The sequence below is a fragment of the Alligator mississippiensis genome, chromosome 1 (assembly GCF_030867095.1).
Source record: "Alligator mississippiensis isolate rAllMis1 chromosome 1, rAllMis1, whole genome shotgun sequence".
Classification (NCBI taxonomy): Eukaryota; Metazoa; Chordata; order Crocodylia; family Alligatoridae; genus Alligator; species Alligator mississippiensis.
In genome coordinates this window covers 102261048-102284376 of record NC_081824.1, presented here as the reverse complement: position 1 = coordinate 102284376, position 23329 = coordinate 102261048, and the positions used below count along the sequence as shown (strand labels likewise).

Sequence of the window (23329 nt, the reverse complement as noted above, 5' to 3'; positions counted from 1 at the left end):
GGATCTTATCTATATGGGTTGTCTTCCTTGCAGCCTAGGCTCAACGCTCCCTGTTTGAGCATGGCAGTGTTTCCTGTAGGTTAGCTCTAGGTAGCTGAATCAGTGAGGATGTCTTTGGTTCATCCCTCAGAGGTGCCCAGCTCTCCCCACATACCATATGGGAAGCCTGGGCACTTAACTATGGGTTTTGAAGTCAGCTCCAGGGGCTAGGAACCTAAAAGTTAGGTAGTGTGGCAGCCACCTTGAAGATGCCCATTATCCTTAATTGGAGCTGGCCTGATTAATGAATTGTGCTTGTTTATGGAGTATCAAGCCGGACTAATTATCCATCTAGGCAGAGTGCCAATACCACACACTGAGAGCATCTACACATGCGCTTTACTGCAGAGTTGATTAATTAGTTCCGCAGTAAAGCATCACCATCTATATGTACTAATTAACTCTGCCATAGGATAGTACTGCCTGACACAAGTACTATCCTACGATGCAGTTGTTTACTCTGCTGCAATACACACGTAGATTGTGACCGGGGCTGGATACAGCATGAGGGTGCTACAGTGTGGGGGCTGTCTGCTGGCTAGCTCTGCTCTGTAGCACCCTTGTGCCCCAGCCAGCTCCCTCCAGAGCCAAGGCAGAGCAGCTCTGGGCCTGCAGGCTGACCTCTGGGGCCCCTGCCAGCTGGGGATGCGCTGCCCTGCCTCAGCATGCTGGGGTCTTGGGCACATGTAAATGTCACACCTGGGAGCGATAAACTCTGATGCAAATTGCACTGGAGTTTATTCAGCCCCAATAACTGCACACACAGATGTGCCCACTGGTGGGGTGCATGTGTGTGGCAGGGACAGTCTTCTCTCTTATTCATTTACACAAGGCCAGCCTGGAAGTTAGCCTTTGTTTCTTCCTTTCAAATAAAAAAAACCCAGACTAAATGGAACATAGTGATAAGCTTTTTTTTTAGCATGGCCTTTTAAATCACATTTGAAAAGTAAATAACAGCAGCACAGCTGTCACTTTTGCACATCATAAGGAACACTGCTTTCTGGCTGATTGTCCAATTTCACATCCTGCAGGATATGTAATAGAGTGGGCATGCGGTGTCGATAAAGCCGAGCTAGTCCATGACTTAGTTACCGAATGCCAGTGTCCTTTATTTACACCTGCATGTAAACAGCCAGAAGTAAACAATACCACCCAGAGTAGTCTAGCACATAGGCTGCTGCAGCTTCACTTCAGTGCCTGAGGTGTTTCATACATTTCACAGAAACTATATTACAGTAACACAAGAGGTGACATAATCACATTGACTTTTTTCTTTTTGCACAGCACTGAGATCAGTTACAGAAAATAAATGTGCAGTCTTTACTGATAATAATTCCCTTGCTGTAGAGAGGGATTGCCAGCGTACTCTTGTCTTCAAATGTCTGTACATATGGAATTGCAATATTATGTGCACAGGAGTCACACACACAATTACCTCCACATTTCTAAATTCAGCACCAGGAGAAGATAAGTGCACTCATACAGTTTGCAAAACATGCACAGAGTGAAACAAGCACAAAATCCTTTTAAGTCTGTTTTAAGACCATATATAACCAGAATTAACAGTATACATCTACTCTGTACTTCTACAGCACCTTCCAGCAAACAACCTCAAGATGCTTTACAAGGCTCTTATAATTTATCCTCATTATGAGGCTTGGAAATATTCCCCTTTTACTCAGTTTCCCCTTCTGTAACTCTATAGGATAAATGACTTGCCCACAGAGCTGTTAAGAGAAATCAGATTTAGTGGCCTGGTTTTGCCTTAATAAGAGAGTATTTTTCCTTCCCCTGAAGCCTAGAACTTCTTGGCCTTTTACCATATAATTCTGATATAAAACAAAGCTGCATGGCCATAGGGAGAAACACTCAATTTACAAAAAATACTTGCAAGTGCAATGAAACATTCTGAATTTACATTACCTATTATGGAGAAATTTGTTCTCTAACAACAGTATAATAATATTGCCAGCTACAGACTGATCTGAAGGCAGTCTTCTGCCATAATTCACATTTTGGCTCCACTGAAAAAAAAAGATGAATAAACCATTCTGTATATTTCAACAGATTAGCAATCATGACAACAAGACACACAATGCTTGAACCAAGCCCAGTCTTTTCCACTGTTCTTTACCATAACCAGCTCAAATCACATCCTAGCATGAAACCAAATTCAAACGATTGCTGTAAAAAAGGTAGCTGATAAATTTGGTTGAACATCATATGTAATTGCTCAGCTATTCTCTTGTGAGTATTCTATGCTTCGAGTAGTTTTATTTCTTTCACCCTTCCCAGAAGTATAAAATGCCTTACTTGCAGCTACCACAATCAGGAAAATAAACCACCCAAACAAGAGAACAACATAGTTTTAAAAACTGTTAACACAACGGCAGATAAAAGAAAGTTCTGGTGAGCATTTTTTTTACAGAAATTTCTGTAACAGATATTTCTTCTATTTGAATTCCACACAAAAAGAACATATTAAAGAAAACTTAAGTTATTCTTCTTAAATAAAAACTATTTACAAATTGCACATATTGCACCTGGATCACATTCTGGGATCCATCACAGAAGATAAATGTGAGTCTTCACTGATATTAAACAGTGATTATCAGTGTACTTTTGTCTTCAAAATTATGTGCACGAGTTCAGTCTCTCTTCTAGTTTCCACTGGAGAATCCTTTAAAACAATGATGTACATCTTTTCATTCTGGAATCTGTACAGTAGTAGCACTCTCTTCACTAGTACAGCAAATAGCTCTTGCTCAGTAGATCACAAGAGAGCCGTCATGGCTGTCTGGTTTATTGGCTTTAGAGAGTCTCTGGGTGTTGAGTAACCCTCATTCACTGGTGAATTAGTTTGTGGCTTCTGATAGTCAGTGCTATAGCTCACAGAGGTCAAGATGCTGTTAGCTTTAGGCTTATCATAGTTTGTTAGATTCTGTGGGGTTTGATAATCCCCATTCCTGGTGTCAGACCTACATGGGTTAGAGAAGCTGCCAGCAGAAAGGGAACGTTTATGAGCTGAAGAGATGACAGGCACGTTGTAGCCATTCTCAGAGGGAAAAGCCTTTTCTCTTCCAGCATGCCGTTCTATAATAGGAGTGGCGTATTCAGGCTCCTGACTGGTCAGGGGCAGGGCATATTCATGGCGGCTAGCTCTGTGAGGGCAGCTATAGTGGTTTACAATCTCTGCGCTACCTCTCTTCTCCTCATCCTCTGTGTCCATTGGTCTAAAAGTGGATCCTTTTCGTGTTACCATCCCAGTTCCAATCATGAGAGGCTGCTGATAATCTGAGAGGGAAACATTAAAAATTCAATAATAATCTACATACAAGTAGTGGTTTGAGTCAACTGTGAATTCATTAAGAGGAGTCTGAGATTAAAAACCTCAAGTGACTGATTTCTATTTGGAGTATACCATCATGAGGAATGAAAGAAATGTCCAACCTCAGTTCCAGGCAACCACTTTTGCTCAGCCAACCCCTGTCCTAAACACTGACTTTTTTACAAGGAGAAATGTCCTTAAAGGAAATTGTTAACAAATACCTCAAAAAATTAAAAAATCTCCTGGGTGGTTTGCTGTCTCACTCATTCAATGGCATGGGGGTATTTAAATCAGCTCCTGTGTCCCACTGTGTGCGCTTTGCTAGAGCTTTGCTTTAACAGGTTTACCTGCCCCTCTTGCCATTACATGCTACACACCCAGAACAAAATAAATGCACCAAAAAGGACACAGTGGTTACCTGCCATATCACTTGTGACCAGATCCAGCTTTTGCGGTGTCTCTTTTTCATTGTTATAGCTGATAGTAAATTCAGTTGACTGATGTCTAGTAAAAGGCTGTTTGATCTGTTTCCAACAACCTTGAATAAAGAAATAAAAGTAGAAGACATTAAATTTAGAGTGATTCGACTTTAAAATATGTTGATTGGAACTTATCAGAAAGTCCAGTTCTTTTTGTGGATGCTGTTAGTATTTTGAGGTAGTAACAGTAAACTGCAAAAACCACACTGCTTGTAAATCATTGGGAAATATCAAATCAACAGCTGTTTTAAGGTAAAAAATAAATATTACTAAAAATGTTTTTCCTCTCTGCATTTCTTGACAAGAAGGACTCAAACTGTGTAGTTGCTGGCAACAGGGTGTTTGTGTTTGACAGTTAATTTGCAGAGAAATGACAGGTTTTGTTAAGCTAACTAACCAACCAACCATTATTTCTATGGTAAAAAAAAGATGCTTATAACCCTTCAGAACAGCCTTCTGTTTTGGTTTCCAAGTAGGGTCCCCCATTATCACAGAATCAGAATGCCTAAGACATATCAGTTAATTTGCCGTCACAACTCTCTGGTGAGGCAGGAAATCTGTAAGTGGGAAAACAATCACTGTTTAAATGACCTGTCTGAATGTCCCAGGGAGTTTGTAGCTGAACTGGAAACTGTACTCAGATCTCCTACATCTCAGCCATGTTCTTTCATTATGGAACTAAGCTTTCTCCTGGCATTTAGGAGGTGGATTTATGGAATGTGGAAGGGAGAGCAAACTGGCTTAAGCAAGCAGATCTCTGGTTTCATATGTCTTGTCTTCATTAGAAATGGAAGTTGTTTTAGGACTCAGGCTTGTTAATCTGACTTGACAAACATGCTGTCAAATGAAAATTTGTAAGGAAGACAAGCTCAGTGACTGTGCCTTCCCTCTATTAGCAAGTATAAACTTTAGGACCTGTTGAGAAAAACATATTCTGCATTGGTCCGTTTTCAAGATTCCTTCAGACAACTGAGTCTTTCCTTTCTTAAACAGAGTTATACTTCAGAGGGATGTTCCTCCATATAACTGACAGGAGTGTATGCCCCACTAGAAAAAAGGGCTAAACAGCAGCTGGATCCAGATTGCCAAGCCTAGCCCCACTCTAGAAAGCCTAATCAACTGAGCGAAAGGAGTGTGAAATGTTAAATGTTTCTGCAAACGACCTCCAGAGCAAAATCTCCCAGCCAGTGTTCAGTTCAGATTTGATGAACAAAGTACAGTTCAGTATTGAGCTTTGTAAATCACATTGAGGGGCAGGAGGAGGAAACACAAAGACACATCAAAACCTCCATCTCAGGGCTTCTTTGGAGAGTGACTGTTCCCCATACTACGGGGAAGAGGCTGGGAAGGAGCAATCTGTTTCAGTGTGGTTAATTTCTTTGATAAAAAACACTAAGGTAAAATAACTTAAGACATAATTTCTCACTTGTTAAGTACATTTCTAACATTTTAACTCTGCAGGTGCTGTCTTGAGGTAAGACTAGCAGTGGTCTCATTTGACCTATTCTTTGGTGAACAGGGCAAATTTAATATAAAAAAAAATTAAATGAGGAGGAATTAAAACACAATGCAGTTAGTATTTAATTGCTCAATCCTTTCTATTGCTTCCCCCAAAGGAGAGAATAGAAGTATGATTTTCCACTAACCTGGTTTCTGAGCATCAGATAAGCCATAAGCAACTCCTTTTATTTCTCTCCTGTAAGGAAAAGAATGTTTTTGTAAGTGTCTGTCACTCACAGCATTTCATCTTCATGCCTTAGCTTTGGTGGAGAGAACTATCATATTTGCCAGCTGAGAACTGTCATGCTCTTTTAATTTGTGGATGATGTGGTTTATTGAATGTAGGGCTTATAAACTGGAATGGTTAAACTAAGTTTCTTTCCATGTCCATTCAAGACATTAGGCACTGCAATTGAAACTCCTGTGATATATGTTGGCAAATTATGCTGGAGAATGGCATGCCAGTCCACACATTATCCTCTTGGCTGTATGCTCAGATTATTATTATACAATTTTGCATAGTTTTTAGAGTTTGTAGTAGATGCTCTGGGGAGACCTGAGCCCTTGTTAGGGTGAACTGATATCACTTCCCCCAAATTTCCATCTGGCGATGCGAACATTTCTATCCCCTGGTCTAAGTTGTTTGACAAGTTCAAATGAAAATTGTGGAAAGGGAGTCAAAGTTGATCAAATTCACCTCCTTTCAACTTTCTCAACAAAAGGTGGGATAGTGGCTCAGATTTACTCACTCACCAACATATGCTTTAAATTTGGCCCACCAATTCTCAGCTGCTGTAACTTCTTTGTAAAAGGATTAGTAGAAACAAGCAGAGGATGAGGAACAACAGGGGTATGGGATAACATGGCTAAAATTGTCCCCACCCCCTCTGACTCCGTGTGGATCTTATACCAGAGTTTAGATTCATTTATATCCCAGTAGGTGGAGGCAGAGAGGCTGAGGAATCTAAATTAGCATAAGAAATTCCATCCTACATCACTTCTGGATGCGACTGACTGAGAAACATGGTTTACATGACACCAAAGGACAGTTTCTGTTTAAAGGAAAAGTTTTCAAACAATGTTAAGCTCCAGCCTCAAGGAAGTACTGCTGGCATATGGGAGTGAATGAGGAGTGTGCAAACAGCAGTGTGATTTACACAACTACAACTATCCTGCTTTATATAAGAAAAAAGTAAAGTCTCTTACTTGCGTATGGTCATATAGATGCACATTCCAAATAGGAACAAACACAGCACTACCAGGACTGGGACAATGATAGCTGTAAGTTTTAAACCTGCAGGGAAAGAAAGTTACAAGGTGCAGTTATCCAAAGTTGGAAATGTTTTTACTATGGTCAGCACGCTAAAAATGAGCATAGGCCAAAAACTCTGTAAAAGTGCACAAGAAAGAAAAAAAATGCAATATTGCAACAGGGTTTGAGCTAAACACATGCAGCAGTGTTGATGCCAAAGGAGTTAAACCCATTTTCTCTAGGCTGTGCTTGACTCAAAATCTGTACACATCCTTCTTTAGAATTCTTTCTTATTGGAGATGAGGCTGGCAGTGCTGCCTATTGTTTAGGTTACCCGACACCTTCACAGTTAAAAACTGCAGGTCATGCATAATCAGAGATTAGATTTTAGCAGCTAAATCCCCAGATTTCACCCTCACTGAACATGCTTGAGCCTCTCACAGCTTTTAATGTTGACCAGACAGAGCATATGCCATCTCTACAGAGAGAGTAAGAATGATCCAGCCAAGAGCCATGAAGACTCACAAGGTTTGTTTTTGTAAGCGCTGGTCTATGCTGGTCCTGCATTATTATCAGTTATTGTTAGTTCAAATGGCTTGGCCAGACTTGAGTGGTATTTCCTAGGGATGGCAAAAGGTTCCAACCTTGTGTGTAAACCACATGTTGGTCAACTGTATGCCTTATCTGAAGCAGGCACAGACCTGCTCAAGAGATGAATCAGGATTGTGCACTGAAAGGTGATTATGTATATGGCTTTTAATTTGCTGCAGAAGGTGAAAAGTGTGAAGGAAATTAAAGGTCTGTTTCTACCACAGAGTTCCTATGCAACGCTGAGCCAGTCACTTAAACCAGGCTTCACAAATAGTTACTAATTTTTGGATGCCCAATTTGAGAATCTGGCATCCAAAATGCAGAAGTGTTGAATACACAACTACAACTGAAGTCAATAAGAGTTGTGCTTTGAACATATGAAGTGTTATAGAATGTTAAAGTACTCTAAAAACAAAAGCATCTCATATGGGTACTCCAAATTAATATATGTATTTGGCCTTAATCACTCTGCACCTCAGACTGTAAAACAGAGATGTTGCCTCTTCATCTTACAGAGTTTTGTGATGATAGATTCATGTTTGATGCACTTGGATACTATTGCAATGAGAATGATAGTAAAATCTGTGGAGGAATAAGGTCTGGGGAGAGCCACTGAACAGCAAGGATAAAAACAGAATTATGAATATCTGCTCATTCAGTGATTCATAGATGTTAGGGTCAGAAGGGACCTCAATAGATCATCGAGTCTGACCCCCTGCATAGGCAGGCAATAGTGCTGGGTTCAAATGATCCCAGCCAGATGCCCATCTAACCTCTTGAAGACCCCCAGGGTAGGGGAGAGCACCACCTCCCTTGGGAGCCCGTTCCAGACCTTGGCCACTCTAACTGTGAAGAAGTTCCTCCTAATGTCCAGTCTAAATCTGCTCTCTGCTAGCTTATGGCCATTATTTCTTGTGACCCCCAGGAGCGCCTTGGTGAGTAGAGCCTCACCAATTCCCTTCTGTGCCCCCATGATGAATTTATAGGCAGCCACAAGGTCACCTCTCAGCCTTCTCTTGCGGAGGCTGAAGAGGTCCAGGTGCCTTAGTCTCTCCTCATAGGGCTTGGCCTGCAAGCCCTTAACCATACAAGTGGCCCTTCTCTGGACCCTCTCCAGGTTATCCACATCCCTCTTGAAGTGTGGTGCCCAAAACTGCATGCAGTATTTCAACTGCAGTCTGACTAGTGCCCGATAGAGGGGAAGTATCACCTCCTTGGCTCTGTTTGTCATGCATCTGCTGATGCATGATAAAGTGCAGTTAGCTTTGCTGATGACTTTTCGTCACACTGCCGACTCATGTTCATCTTGGAGTCTGCTAGGACTCTGAGATCCCTTTCTGCTTCCGTGCTACCGAGCAGGTCATTCCCTAGGCTGTAGGTGTGCTGGACATTTTTCCTCCCTAGGTGCAGCACTTTGCATTTCTCCTTGTTAAATTGCATTCTATCATTTTCTGCCCTGAGTGAGTACCATCACTCCTTTTCACTGGATAAGGATGTGGGAGTTGATCTTCTGCAAAGATACCATTAGAACAGTGGTTATCAAACTTGTTAGACTCAAGGCACCCTTTGGAAGATGCTAGCACTTAGCTGTCACTTATGGCGCAGACAGAAGAGGCAACTCCCTGTTGCAACTCATAATGCTTTATAGGAAGTGCTATGAGTTGAAACAATCCCCTGGATCCAACAAAAGTTCGCTGTTGCGTCTGGGAGTTAGGCTTTCCAGCTGCTTGCTGGAGCCTGCAGCCTAGTCTCCATAGCAATGCCACCCTCCACTCCCAGCTGGGACACTTTTCAGAATGGGAGGGGGGAAAATGAAGCACAGGGAGCTTGCTCTTGGGGTTCCCCAGCCAGCACTGGAGAGTGGGGCGAGTGAATTGGAGCCTACCTAGGCCTTATTCCCATGGTGGAGGACTCCAATACACCTGCCCCACCCTCCAGAGCTGGCTGAAAAGACCCCAAACCTCTGCTCCCTTTCCCCTCTCCCATCTGGAAAACAGCAACATACTGGGAGCACCACAGACACTAGTTACAAAATGCACTCCATTATGAAGTGTGTTCATCTGAATCCCCATGCAATAATGATTCAGATTTTTGCAGGATTGGGCCCTTTTAAACTAGTTTAAGAGCCTAAGTCTCAATATAAATATTAAACTGGAAAACATTTGACATGAAACATGTCTGAAAATAAACTGCACCTCTTTAACAACAGGCTAAAATACATTTCCAATTTACTTTTGAGCATGCCAAGGATCACAAAACACAAAAATTATCAGATATGCCTCCCCTGAGGCAGTCAAATAAAATTAAAGCTTTTGAGCCACTATGCTTTATAAAGAAGTGAAGGGCACTTGTGCCCCACCTGACTTTGTGGAAAGTAATGAGAAGGTAACGGCTTGTTTTTGGGAAGTGTTGAACAAGGAGTGGACATGACAAGGTGATGGCATATTTTAGAGGGATTATACCATTATACTATTACCTAAGTTAGTTTCTTCTGACGGGACGGGTTCTGTGACGGTTCTATCTTCTTTTCCAATTGATGCATCTGTATTTTGACTTGGTCTTTGCCACATTGAATGAGTAAATGAGCTGTTCACTGTGAAAATAAAAGTGAAAACTGTTGAACTATGGCATCATCATGGAATTTGGGGGTCCACTGCCTCAGCAGGCTCAGATGCCAGAAGTACTGCTTACCCCATACCTTGCATTATTCGACAACCAATCAGCTCCACCTTCAGGGCTATTCTTTGGTGCCAGGTCTGTGGAACCACCCGTACATAACGGGCTACTATAGGAGGGATAAAATTATTACGTACAATGTCTCCAAAATTGGAGTTACCATGGAATACCTACAATACATAAAAAATAAATAAGTAAGCACAATAAGTCTTACTAGCTGTATTTTAAAAGTTTGATTTCCCCTTGTTTCCCCCAATCTTCCAAATTTAAAGAGTGAGACTTGTCAACTCAAAAGTCATTTACAAATATGTCTAAAACCCGTGTCATAATCTTAGGATTTTACAATAAGAATTTCAAAAGAAATACACGTTTTACTACTTATGTTCACATTTTTCACTTAAATTCAGCATAAGGAAAGAAATAAGACTTTTCAGCTTCACTTTTGTTTCAGTTTGGATTTAACTTTCTAGCTAGTTCCCAGAGTGCAGCAGTTACGTTACAAATATTCATACCCAAATGCTTCTCCAGTCAAAAAAAAAAAATAAAATTGGTTTTACTGACAGCAAATAATGAAAATATTTTATATTTTGCAAAATAATTTTTCTTTAAAAAGACTTGAAGGAGTTTGACTGTCCCTTTCTCTATACTTCCAATAAGTGATGATCTTTTGAGCCATTCTCAAAATGAAAATGAAAAACGCTTATTAGCTTAAATGAAAATCACATAAGGCAGCAATCCTCATAGTGTTAGTTCGTTTGGCTTATGATTCATGGGCTCAGATCAAGTATAGCTTCTTTTAAGGGGTTTTTTGTTTTTTTAATTACAAGCCATGTGGATCAGTTGTAAACTGAGACTTTGCTTCATGTGGAATAAAAAAAAGCAAATCCCAAATACATTCAATCAACTCTTTAAATTGTGAAGAGCTACCATGGTAGAAGAATGCAAAGCAGATCATTTTAAATATCTTAGTTTCATAATTCAGCCACTACTGTATTCATTTTTCAGTCTGCTGGCAAAAACCCTTTAGCTCTAAGATATTAAATCCACATTGTGCAGTGAAGTAGAGAAAGATTGGGATTGTAAGTAGTGTCTTCAAAATCAGCTCTGCTAGTCTTTAGAGAAAGTTTTTGGTTATATTGAAGATCAAAGACCACTTAGAACCTGATCCCTGAGACATGTTTCATAATTCCCTTTCAAAGTAATGGTCATAGTAACTATTAAGCCCTGGAGGATTGTCAAGGAAACTCAGTGTTGTTATACCAGTGCAATCTTCTAACTCAGGCCGTCTTCATGAGAAACTGTCACTAATTTGTCTATCAAAGCAATTTAAACCAAATATATTGAAAGCCACTGTAAAAACTCTTATTTTGCTTTACGAGTATTTATTTCATTTTAGTTAAATCAATTCCTGATACTTATGCTACAGACTCCCAACATGCTTATTGTGGAGTAAACTGACTTTACTCTGTAGCACAAATGAAGCAGACACATGGTGACATAGCCTTACACCAGCATCCATTGATCCTGTACATGTTAAAATTATACCTCAGGAAGTGGGGCATAACTTAACATAGGTGTAAATTATCCAGATGTCTTAATTAGTGGAATAGACACATGACCAATGTCATCCCTGGATAGCCCCTTTCCTCAGTACAAACCAGTTCCTCCAGTTTGTTCAGTCTCTGTGGTGCCTACTGTGGGAGGGCATTTTGGAAAAGCAGACCAAGTGTCTGCTCCCTACTACAGAGTACTTTTACTACCGAGTAAAGTGCAGGGTGATTGTTTTTCTTTAGTAACTGTGTTGTGTATATATACCCTTAGATTTGTGATGGCAGAATTATCATGGTCAGGTAGATGAAGGGGCATAATCCTTTTCTGACATGGCTGTGTCAACAGAAGGACATACTGTAGACAGGTCATGTTAGCAAACATGCACTTTTATCCTCATGACTTGGTTTGTGTATATTTCTAGTTTAGTACAAAGTGTATTTTATGAATATACTACACCAACATTGCTATACTAATGAAGTACTCCTTTTGTAGGCATGGCATTAAGTTAAACTTTAACAGAGTGTGTCTAAGTAGTTTTCTGCACCAATTCAGTTTAGCTAAATGAGCTCCAAAGAAAAAAAAAGAAAAGAAAAGAAAGAAATCACACCTTTAGTTTACCTGGTGTGACTGTTTAGACAAGCCAAGTAGATTAGTGGTAGAGGCTTGTATAGATTTGGTTAATCTTCAGCAGTGAAACTGCACTAATGTACTCTGCTGATGTAGTGGATTTTTTTTGACAGTGAAAATCTGTCCCTGAATGTCAAGTCATTTAAAGACATTTTTTCAAAAATTCCCTTTCTTTTGTGTTTTTGCTCCCCACACATCTCCTTTTACCTTTTCTTCATTGCTCAGTATTCCCTTGTAAATTCTCCATTTTGAGTTGCTATTTTTATAATTCATTGTAAATGTCTTTACATAAAAGTCAGAATTCAGCAGAGTGGTTCCTGTAGTCCTAATCCCTTGAAACAGAAAAACAAAGTGTTCATGTATGAGCTTTTTTTCTAAAGGAACATTTCAAATGCAAATTCACATGTAAATACATTAAAAACAAATGAATGTTTCCATCTACAACAGCTATTTATTTTTCAGAGCAAATCTGGAGTTCTACACAGGTTAAGACGTGGAAGGGAGAAGTCAGATTCATAAGTCAGTTTGAAATTCACAGTATAATTCTCTTTATATAAATAGATGCTACAGAATTTTAAAGGTAACCACATCAATGACTCCAAAATGACAATAGCTTTTAGAGATTATGGTCCATCATGGCAGTCTTTAAAACTTTCCAAGTAACAGTAATTTACATTTTAAGACTATATGAATTGGCAACTGAAGTCCCTTTCATCCATATCATCATTTCAATTGCTCTGCCTTAGGTAATTCTTTTATGGATAAAATGAAGTGCATCATAAATAGTACCCAAGATGACATTTACAGTTTAATGGACACAATAGCTCAACTAATTACTGATTTTGCAAAATATTTTGCACAAAGGCACAGCATACTGTTTGTAGCTCACTGATATGATGCAGCATGAGGCAGGATAGCCCAGCCCAATCCAGTACTCCATGTACATCAAATACCTCATCATTGGCAAGTTGGGGGTCTTAATATCTAAACCACCAAACTGTGATAAAAGTATAGGATGCTTGATTGATTTTAATAAGCAAAGGAATAGACATGCTACATTTTGACATCATGCCATTTCCACTAACTAACATACATGTCAGATGTACTTAATTTATAGCCGCAGCAGAAGAGCCACCCAGTGTTACTAAGTACACAACATACCTGTTATTCTCTTTTTTTCTCCCAGGTCTATTTCTAACCACTCCTGTTGGCTGCTGTGATTAGAAGCCCAAGACAACCCTCGCACTTGGAACCAAGCCTTGTCAGGAGACCAGTGAACAACTTCCCCAAATTCATTGATTTCTTCCCAGGAGGAGGACGCAGTAATATGGGTCTGGAAGAGGAATCCGTCTTCCAGACTCAGGGATTTATTGCAGCCTAAGAATTCCATTACAGAGAGAAACAGAAGCATCAACTGACATTTTCCCAGCATATTCTATTTTAGGTCAATAATCCACCCAATTCTGTGCCCCTGCTCCCTACAATAATCAGCGCACATTATTCTTCTATCTATTCTACTCTTTCTGTCTCTCCTGCTACCATTCACTAGTCACTGTTTGCCAGTAAATTCAGAGCAAGCAATCTAATATCAGATAATTATAGTCACCTTCCTGGCTTCTCACATAGACATGCACACACAATCACCTCTGACACTGGGCTTGTTTGCTATAATTTGTCTTTACCATTTTGCATTTGGCTTGTCGTTTCTCCAAAACTATAACACTTGTGTTCCAATGTATACTGATTTGTATCAGACCTACATTTTCAAGCTATTCCTTTGAAATCATGTTTTGACGTTTGCATTTGTCCGCTGTAAAGAATGATCTTTGGGAAACAGAAACATGCTCTCTGTGTGAGGGGGAGACGTTGTACTATAAATATCTCATTGTTCATACCAACAGTTAAAGTTTATTCAAATTAGCTGGGTTGAAGAGGGTTCTTGAGACTAGTTAAAAGAGGTGATACCACGGTGATAAATAGGTGCAAGTGAGCATTAATCTACTAGGGAACCAACAGAATTTCTACACATGCATATTCTCCATGAATACAAGCCAATGTATTGTAGTTTCAGTACTAGCAAACAGTGTAATATATGAAGTTAAAAGTAATTCCACAGCATTTCATGGGACTCATTATGTTTTACAGTTTTCATACACGTATAATGACTTCACCTAAAGAGATTAAAATATAATTCAGTAGTGGACCAAGATTTTTCCCTTGCTTTCATCATGTTCAAATGCAAATTTAAAACAAACAAAAAACAAAGAAAAACAAAAAAATCTTTAAAAGAAAGTTCTTCTATATAAATATAAAAGCAGAATTAAATATTATTTTATATTAGGGAAGGTAATAAAAAAGCTTGTTTTCTATAATAGTGTGATATGAACCATTTTTATTTACTTATACACATACTTTCTCTTGTTGAAGCAATGAAGACAAAATACATTTAAGCATGCCTTGAAAAAAAATGCTTTCATATTTTGTCATCTTAAGGACAATGATAACAAAAGCATTACTCCCCTGTCTTCCCCTAGCAGCACCAGAAATGTAGTATCACAATTTCATTGTTGTTGCTTCTCAACCACATGGATTTGTCCTATTCCTGGCTTTTTCTTTTCCACAATCACAAGCTTTAGATCCACTTTGACAACAGTCAGGCAGGAAGCTACTATCTTAAAAGTGTCTACATTATATGTAGTATGACATTTTTTAGGTTATTTTAGAATCTTTTACAAGAAAACAACTGTAAACTTGAATAGGTAAAATAAAGTAATTTTTCTTACCATTTGAGGTAAACAAAAATCGTTTGTCTGACAGTGAGCCACTGTAAGAAAAAAAAGAGGAAAAGATATAGTTGTTGAGCATTTCAGGAGCTCCTTATAACTAGCACAGGAAACATAGATTCATTGTGGGATTAAATATTTTTGTTATACAACAAATCTTAATTTAAATGATAGCTAATATCTTTTGTTTGACAGCCTCCTTCTGTCAAAGAAACTTTTGTTTCTGCCATCTGACAAAATTCAGGTCTGGCCACACTGCTTGTGTTTTAAAATTATGGCCCGTCCCCCCAGACTGTTATCCTCATCATATATTCCTTCCCTCATCTGTTACCCAAAATCTTTATAGCTGATGGGCAATTTCTTGCAAATCCCATTCTCCATCCACTCCTCACAACTACGAAAGAAGTGCACATTTCTAAAGGCCACCCATCATACAGCCCCAAAATGCTTTGCTGCAATAAACAAGAGTTCTGTATCTAACAACGTGGCACCGTTCTAAATGTGAGAATGTTTCTTCTTTCACTTTCACCAACATAAATCAAGAAAACTCAGTAAAGTCACAATAGTTATTGTAATGTAAATCAAATCCCACCCAGTGAGTTAAACAACTGCTGCGACTAAATCATGCTTTGTTCTCATTTCTAGAACTATGGCCAAACTGTATGCTCATAAAGTGAAAAAACTGTGCTCTATCAAGGCTAAAAGCAAGGTGTATATAATAAGATTATAACATAGTTCTGCTATAACCAACTCTGAGGAACATCAATAGAAGCACCTGTTTGACTTTGAAGTCAGAGACAAGTTTGCTATCTTTCAGTCCTACTTCCTCTAACCTGAGATATTATAATATAAAACACAGACCAAAAGTTAACTTTGCTCAACTCCACAAAGATATACATCATACACAGCAAGTGGAAAATAGCCAAGATGTTCAAAAGTGCCTACTAATTTTGATTGCTCAACCAAATCCTCTGAAAATTGGTTTCATTTAAAATGGAAGAGCAGTTTGTAGTTCCTGAAAATCTGTTCCCTTCACTATGTCTCAAGTTATATACCCCAAATCAATAGTCCTATCTGAAAAATCATGGTTAGTGTGTTATGCTTTTGAAATAACTTTTGCACTAATGGGACAACCCCTAGTGGTTGTTATAAAATTGCAGAACAATATTTCCTTATTTCTATTCTCTAGACTAGTAGCAACCTATAGATTAATTTGTTTGAGAACAAAGCTGTAGAAAATTAGGGAGAGAAAGGGAAACTGACCCCAGATAAGGACCAATAAAAGCACTAGTTCTTTTGTCCACCTTCTAGATATGAGAAAGACCTAGAATTTCCAGAAAGTATTAAGATGGTTTAGCCATGATCAACTGTTGTTTGGTTAAAATTTTTTGTAGGTCATTAAAAGGCTAATTCGTAATAACTCATCTTTTTCATGATGCAATTGGTAGTATTTCTGCCATAACTTTGACCAAAATGAAATTTGTGCTTTTATGTAGATGTCCATTTCCTTATCAGCCTTAAGAAAGCTTTCTAGCAGACAGCAACTGCGATAAAGGTGTACGGAGGAATCCACTTTACAGATACTTGTACAAACATATTCTGTTTCACTGAGGAATTTTACATTAAAAATTAATATTAGAGTCAGATTCAAGGGAAGTTTTGTAAACAATGCAGTTTAAACCAAAATCTCAAACTTTCCAATTAATGAACAATTGTAATTTCTGTTTTCAGAGAATACTATTTTTGCATGTAAAGAGGTTCAGAGAGCCTCACAACCCAGCTCTGGTAGCAAATTTAAGCCCACATGTTTATACTTGAATATCAGAACTGCCCAATAAATCTGAATCCTGGCCACTATATCTTCACTTTATAGTACTTATGTCTAAGTCCAAAGATAGATCGTGGAAACTGCAAATCACAGATAACAGAAGCATAACAAATATACTAAAAAATGAAGCCAGAGAGGCCAAGGTCAGGTCTGGAATGCTGGTAAGTGAGCAATTCATAACTTAAATGTCTGTATAATAATGTGATAGTTAGGGGCTCAACGCACATAAGCAGCAGCATTTGATGAGGTCAATTTCAGATCAAGTCACTAAATGAAATATATATTTAATACAGAAATCCAGTATAAATGAGTTTTTATTCAAAGTATCGTTAGCTTTTATTTAAAGGGGATTTTTAAGTTAATAAAAATACTATTGTCTGTATGCCAAAAAGATTTTTCACAGGACTGACAGTTTCAAGGAATTTTATTCCAGTGCCCGTGTATTCCAAGGACAGAAAAGCTATTCAGAGCTACTAATGTGCATTATAAAACCTCTTTTAAAGGTTGAAATAGGCTGGTTGCTCACTAAATTATGCCCATTATCTTTTTCTTGGAAAACACTCAGTTTACTCATGCTTTGAAATACCTGTCTTAGATGGGAAGGGGCTCCCATGGTTTCTGACCTCAGTTCCAGCTCTCTGTGGAAGCTATTCCACTGCTCCCTAGCCATGTTATCCAATGAATGTTAAATGCAAGGTGCATAAAAGTCACAAAATCAGGTACCAGAAATAGGGGCATAAGTAGGGAGGGTTGGGGGGCTATAGCCACCCCAAAATTCACTGTAACGCATTTGTAGCCACCCCTCCCAGCACCATCCATGTCCAAGCACCCTGCACCTCCACCCTGGGCCACTGCTGCCTACCCAGTGCAGCTGAGTTCACCCTGCTGCTGCCTGCAGAGGGGTGGCACTCCTCACCCAGCCCATGGGGCCTGTGTCCCACCTTTGTCTGGGTAAGGAAGAAAGGACATACTGTGTGGATAACATCCTTTTATGGATAACATGGATAAAACACATGTTTAAAGTGTGTATTGTTAAACAACAAATGTTTGGCCAGAAAATGTATATTGCAGCACCCCACTCAATTTTCTGTCTAGCCCACTTCAGCCCCCCGCACCAGGAAGAAGCTGGTGCCACCTCTGACCAGAAATCAGGGCTCACTTCCTTATAGGTAGGGATTTACTCAATTTGCAATTTTGCGGAAATAGCAAAAACTGGGCATTGTCTGTGAAATCTGGCAATGTCCATGAAATCAGTGAATCCTGGGACATCATTCTCCCATTGTACTCGGCCTTGGTGAGACCGCAGCCGGAGTACTGCATCCAGTTTTGGGCTCTGCAATTCAAAAAGGATGTGGAAAAGCTTGAGAGGGTGCAGAGGAGAGCCATGTGCATGATCAGAGGTCAGGATAACAGACCTTATGACGAGAGGCTGAGAGCCATGGGACTCTTCAGCCTGGAAAAGCGCAGGCTCAGGGGTGATCTGGTGGCCACCTATAAGTTTATCGGGGTGACCACCTGGATCTGGGGGAACGTCTGTTCACCAGAGCGCCCCAAGGGATGACAAGATCGAACAGTCACAAACTCCTCTGCGACCATTTCAGGCTGGACATAAGGAAGAACTTCTTTACTGTCCCAGCCTCCAAGGTTTGGAATAGACTGCTGCTGGAGGTGGTTCAAGCACCTACTTTGAACGCCTTCAAGACACTTTTGGATGTTTATCTTGTTGGGATCCTATGATCCCAGCTGACTGGGGCAGGGGGCTGGACTCGATGATCCTCCAGGGTCCCTTCCAGCCCTAATGTCTATGAAATCTATGAAAGAGAAAAAAAAACTTACTAAAAATAAAACGCTGGTTCCCCAGAGGGAGCCAGCAGTCCTCATGGCTGCTGCGGTCCAGCTGCGTAGCCCATTGGGGGAAAGATGGGGGTTGGTGGGGAAGAGGGCTGTCAGCATGACAGGGAATTGGCAAGATGGTTGCCACCTCCACCCCTAGCTGCTGATTGGCTGAGAGGGCTGCCTGTTGTGTGGCCCCACCCCTCTCCATCAGTCAGTGGGGTGGGGCTGCATGATGGACAGCCTTCTTGGCCAATCAGCAGCTCAGGACAGGGCCACTGGAGCCCCTTGGCTAGAGGCATGGGGGGGGGGGAGGTGAGCGCCACGATAAGCCTGCAAAAATGGCAGCTGGCTCCACAATCTTCCTGCAAAATTGGCTGCTTGCTTCCAAGGTTTGAATAGGTCCCTACTTAGAGGGACCCATCTCAATGAACCATGCTCTCTTGGCTTGCTCTTCTGGCCCCACATTTCTTCTCCTTTTTGTTACCTAACATGTCCACTTCAAGAGAAGGGCTGGAGGGTGCCCTGGACAATACTGAGCCATGTCCTGGTGGGTACAGCATTTGCTGAGAAGTGGGAGACATAAATTTAAACCATCTTAAGTGAGAGAAGCCTAGAACCTGTGTCCTTCCACTTACTTGGCTAGTACGCTAACCACTGTACTTCTGGGTTAAAAGACAGGAGAGTTCTCTTCCTTCTCCATCCTATTCCAGTACAGGTGAATATAGAAAATATCATTTGGGTAAATGCAATCACTCCTCACCCCTCCAAAAAAACCTCCAAATACCCACAATCAAACACAGCACAGCTTGATGTAAATTGAAATTTGTAGTAATTAAAGCATGTAAGACATGAAACATTCTGCTTCAGTGTTTGGCTCAGAACTAAGGTCAATTGAATAACAGTATCAAAAATCCCACAACACTGTGTAGGGGTTTAGGTTGTAGCCGTGTTGGTCTAAGGATATAGGCAAACAAGGTTCCTTGGGTGAATTTGATATCTTTTATTAGACCAACCCAAATAGTTGGAGAATAGTTATTAAGCAAGCTTTCGGGTTCAAAAACCCTTCGTCAGGCTAAGGAAGTTTCAGCAGTTGGTATGTGCTCTTCCTGGATGGAATACAATACTGTGTATGCATCTTTTACATGTTAGCTATCAATACTGTGCTGAACACCAACACATTCAGAAAGGAGAACATTGGAAAGAATTGCTGAAGTGTTGTCCCATTAGTTTTGGGGTTTTTTTTCCAGATACAGCTGGATGATTATGTCATCAGCTCAACTTTCAGAGGCAAACCTCCATGAGACTTACTCTTGTGAAAGAATGCCGTTGGCTAGAATTCCTTCATATCGACTTATTCCCTTCTGCTGAATGACACTGATCTGGCCACCTAGCTCATCTGTAATAATTCCTGCATGTATGGCCGATTTGCACAACAAGGAGGTCTGAAATGCAGAAATCTGGGGTCAAACAAACTGCAAAATCTAGCAAGTTACTTATACTTTTTAATCACAAATGCATGAAAGCTAAAGATCATAAAATCCTGGAAAGGCAAAAAACATTAAGGATGGCTTAGAACTAAACACTTCCCAACAGCCAAATTCTTCAGGAGAAACAGGTGAACACTTTGTTCCTACAGAAGTTACTTCAGGATTATCTAACAAAGAAATATCCCAGTGGGAAGGATGGGCCAGTGGTAAACGTGCAAGCCTTCAACCTAGGAGACCTAGCTTCAATTCTCTACTCCAGTGGTTCTCAATTTTTGGTACCTTACGTACCCCCTGCCGATTGATGTGGCAAAAGTGAAATTGGAAGTCCCACCGTAGCACTTTCAGTTTCACCACTGTGAGCTCAGTCCCACTTTTTCCACCACGGGCCGGGGCAAAGCAGCCTGCGTGGGGCCTCCTTCCCTATCCCCTGGCACACAGACGCTGGGGAGTGAAAGCCCCGGTGCACTGGACATGGCAGGAAGGGTGGCGGATGGAACTTGTGGCCCAAGCAGGCAACGACCAAAATGCAACACCTGTGTACCCCCTGCCTGTGTCTCGGGTACACCCAGGGGTATGCCTACCATGGGTTGAGAAACACTGCTCTACTCTGCTGCCAACTCCTTCAAAATTTTAAGAGAGTCCCTTGCATCGGCACAGCTAGGATTTTGAAAAGGGGGTGCAGATGGTAAGGCACTTCATCACAAATGACCCAGCACATTTTCTCCAGTTGAAGAGAAACCAGATGCTTTACTAATATGCTAGGGGGCTAGTACTATACAAATACAGCTATTGGAATGTGCACTGATTTGCCACATGATATATAACATTTAAAAAAAACATAACAAACAAGGCAAAAAATAGTATAAAAGATTTTATAGTTAACTGTACAGTTGTCATTTAGATATATAAAACAAAATTCAGCATCCCTGAGCATCTTGACAGTGACTCCAATACTTCTCTGTCAGTCATTTCTACTCTTGGGTTAGTATTACCACACCTGAGTAAAGGTTTTTAGTTAGAACTAAAAAGAATCTTTAGGGCTATGAAATACAAGAGAGACTACCAGGAACGGCTAACAGACAGAAAAATTGCAAAAGAAAGGGCAAGTTGAAGAGTAGAACATCAAGACCATAAAAAGGATAGAGGGTTATTAACACATGTGGAATGGAGAGAGATTAGCAAGAATCCGGGCGATGGCAATGAGCTATGAAGTCAATCAACTTTGTCAGCACTGCCTAAACAGAAATGTGGCTGCCCCTCCCAGGCCATTGGTTTTAAAGCTTGGGTGGAGCAGGAATCAAAGGGGAGTGCAACTGCATCATTGTACCCAATTGGGGTCTGCCCCATGTCCCTTGGGGTGCCTGTACACAAGTGTGGAGGCTGCTCTGAAGCACTGCAATTACAGTGCACTGAGGCAGACTCAATTGAGTGGTAATTGCTGCATTCCAGCCAGCTTTCCTGTCCTGTGTATCAGCATCCTCCTGCTCCAAAATGGCAGCAGGGGCTCTTGAACTAAAGCTTGTTGAATGAGTTTTAGTTCGTACCCCCGCCACCATTTTGAAGTGTGGGGACGTTGATACGTAAGACACTGCAGTGCTTTAATTAGGGTGGCTCTTGCAGCCACCCTAATTAAGGTGCCATCTCCCACCCCCGGAGCATGTGTAAAAGTGCCCTTGGTTTCTCCCTCCGTAGGACCAATGTAGGAAGTGTGCTCAGTGCAACAAGTAACAGCAGGTTACTTGTACTCTGCAATTTGCTTAACACCCTTGATACCAACATTCTGTTGCTATGACAGAAACAACATGAATGAACAGTAAGAATTAATGCTCTACTCCTCCCACAGAAGGAAAAAAGAAAAGTTAATTTAACTGCTATAATTGGGGGGAGGAACAATCAAAAGTACTGCGTGGATTTGTTTTCACTGAATTTAGACATTCATATTATTTGTGTCTCAGTTTCTTACTCTGGACAATGTCTACAACAGGGACATCCAGCAGTTCAAGTCCATCATTGTTAACAATACTGGGAGCCCTGTTATACACTGGCTGCCACTGACAATTCAAGTACCATGTCAGTTATACCAGAATTAATGGGTACTGTACTTCATGCCAGCAACCCACTTGCACAAGAACTCCCAATGTTATTAACATCTGAAGACCTCAACCATTACTAGCAGCATTAGGAACAAAACCCTAGCACAGGCAAGATATGAGTGAGATCATGCTGTTGGCTACTTTTAGTTTCTCATCGCCAGGTGTGGGACCTTTTTCATGGGCTTCACTGCAACTTTGTTGTTGTTGTTCATGTAATTTCATCAGTCAATGTCATTTCAATTTTACAGTATAGAGCAATGCTTGAACAATTGCTGAGTAGCTTACACATATACTGCCTTTTCAAAAACTCAATTATTGATACATTTGTGAAGAGAAGTGATACTATGTATTATGTTCAGGCTTATCTGGATATAAAATGGAGGGATTAGAAAGATTTCACATGGAGAAGGTTCCAGTAACATGCGGCAGCTGGAAGGCAGGACAGGGTATGGCACAATATATAGCTAAATCTAATCACTCTTTCCATCATACTGAACTGAACTGATCAAACTCCCCTAAAGTCAATATGATGATGTAAGTTAACTGATTCAAGAAAGTAGTCAAGAGTGGCACAGGGTTAGGAAATGTGCCATATATATATAATTGATCTTAAAAGAACCTCTGTGACATTACAGTCAATGTTTCTTCAGAAAAGCAAAATTTTACTTTTTCCCCTAGAAGGAATGAACAGGGGGAAAGGGAAAGAGCTTTGATACACAAATATGGGACTCTGCAGGCACCAGTCTAAATTGGGAAATAAGGTACACAACAATTCTAGAAGGGAAAAAGTTGAGCTTATAGGAACAGTTTAGTACATCATCCAGCAATACTTAGAAAGGAAAAATAAACCACAGTTGTTAGAAGCCAGAAGTTATTATTCAATACACAGATGTTTGAATGATTATATGCATCTTGCTCATAAACACCTGGCTGGCCTGGTTGGAAATATAAAGCAGTACAGGTGCCAATACCCACTCAGATTTTTAATGCAGCTGAGAAAAAAGCAACAAAACAAACCAGATAGCAAAATGTTAAAAGTTCTGTATTATATTTAAGTTGTTTTAAGAAACCGTGGAATTGCTTTTACACTCCATCTTTCCAAAGTTTCTCTTTTATCTTTCATACTTACATCTCTGTATCCTTCCACTACATTTCCCGAAATATCACCTGCTATGTCTTTGCAACCAGCGGGACAATATTTGCTGTAGGAAAAAATAACAGAAGTTTGTTTAAAATATGGTCTGCAATATGATTTGCAC

General features: G+C 40.2%; 1 protein-coding gene across 2 annotated transcripts in view; it reads right to left on the bottom strand.

The window, feature by feature from the left end:
• Window positions 1-936: 936 nt before the first annotated feature.
• Window positions 937-23329, bottom strand: part of DCBLD1 (discoidin, CUB and LCCL domain containing 1) — a 57581-nt gene continuing 35188 nt past the window's right edge. For both annotated transcript variants that reach the window (XM_006262521.4, XM_019479638.2), the window contains 11 exons: window positions 23200-23272; window positions 19799-19932; window positions 14827-14867; window positions 13205-13420; window positions 12251-12375; window positions 9888-10035; window positions 9666-9782; window positions 6553-6640; window positions 5493-5542; window positions 3786-3905; window positions 937-3333 (listed from right to left, as the gene is read on the bottom strand). In XM_006262521.4, the coding sequence (XP_006262583.2) occupies window positions 2813-3333; window positions 3786-3905; window positions 5493-5542; window positions 6553-6640; window positions 9666-9782; window positions 9888-10035; window positions 12251-12375; window positions 13205-13420; window positions 14827-14867; window positions 19799-19932; window positions 23200-23272 (1633 nt within the window). In that variant the 3' untranslated portion in view covers window positions 937-2812. The remainder of the gene's footprint in view (window positions 3334-3785; window positions 3906-5492; window positions 5543-6552; window positions 6641-9665; window positions 9783-9887; window positions 10036-12250; window positions 12376-13204; window positions 13421-14826; window positions 14868-19798; window positions 19933-23199; window positions 23273-23329) is intronic.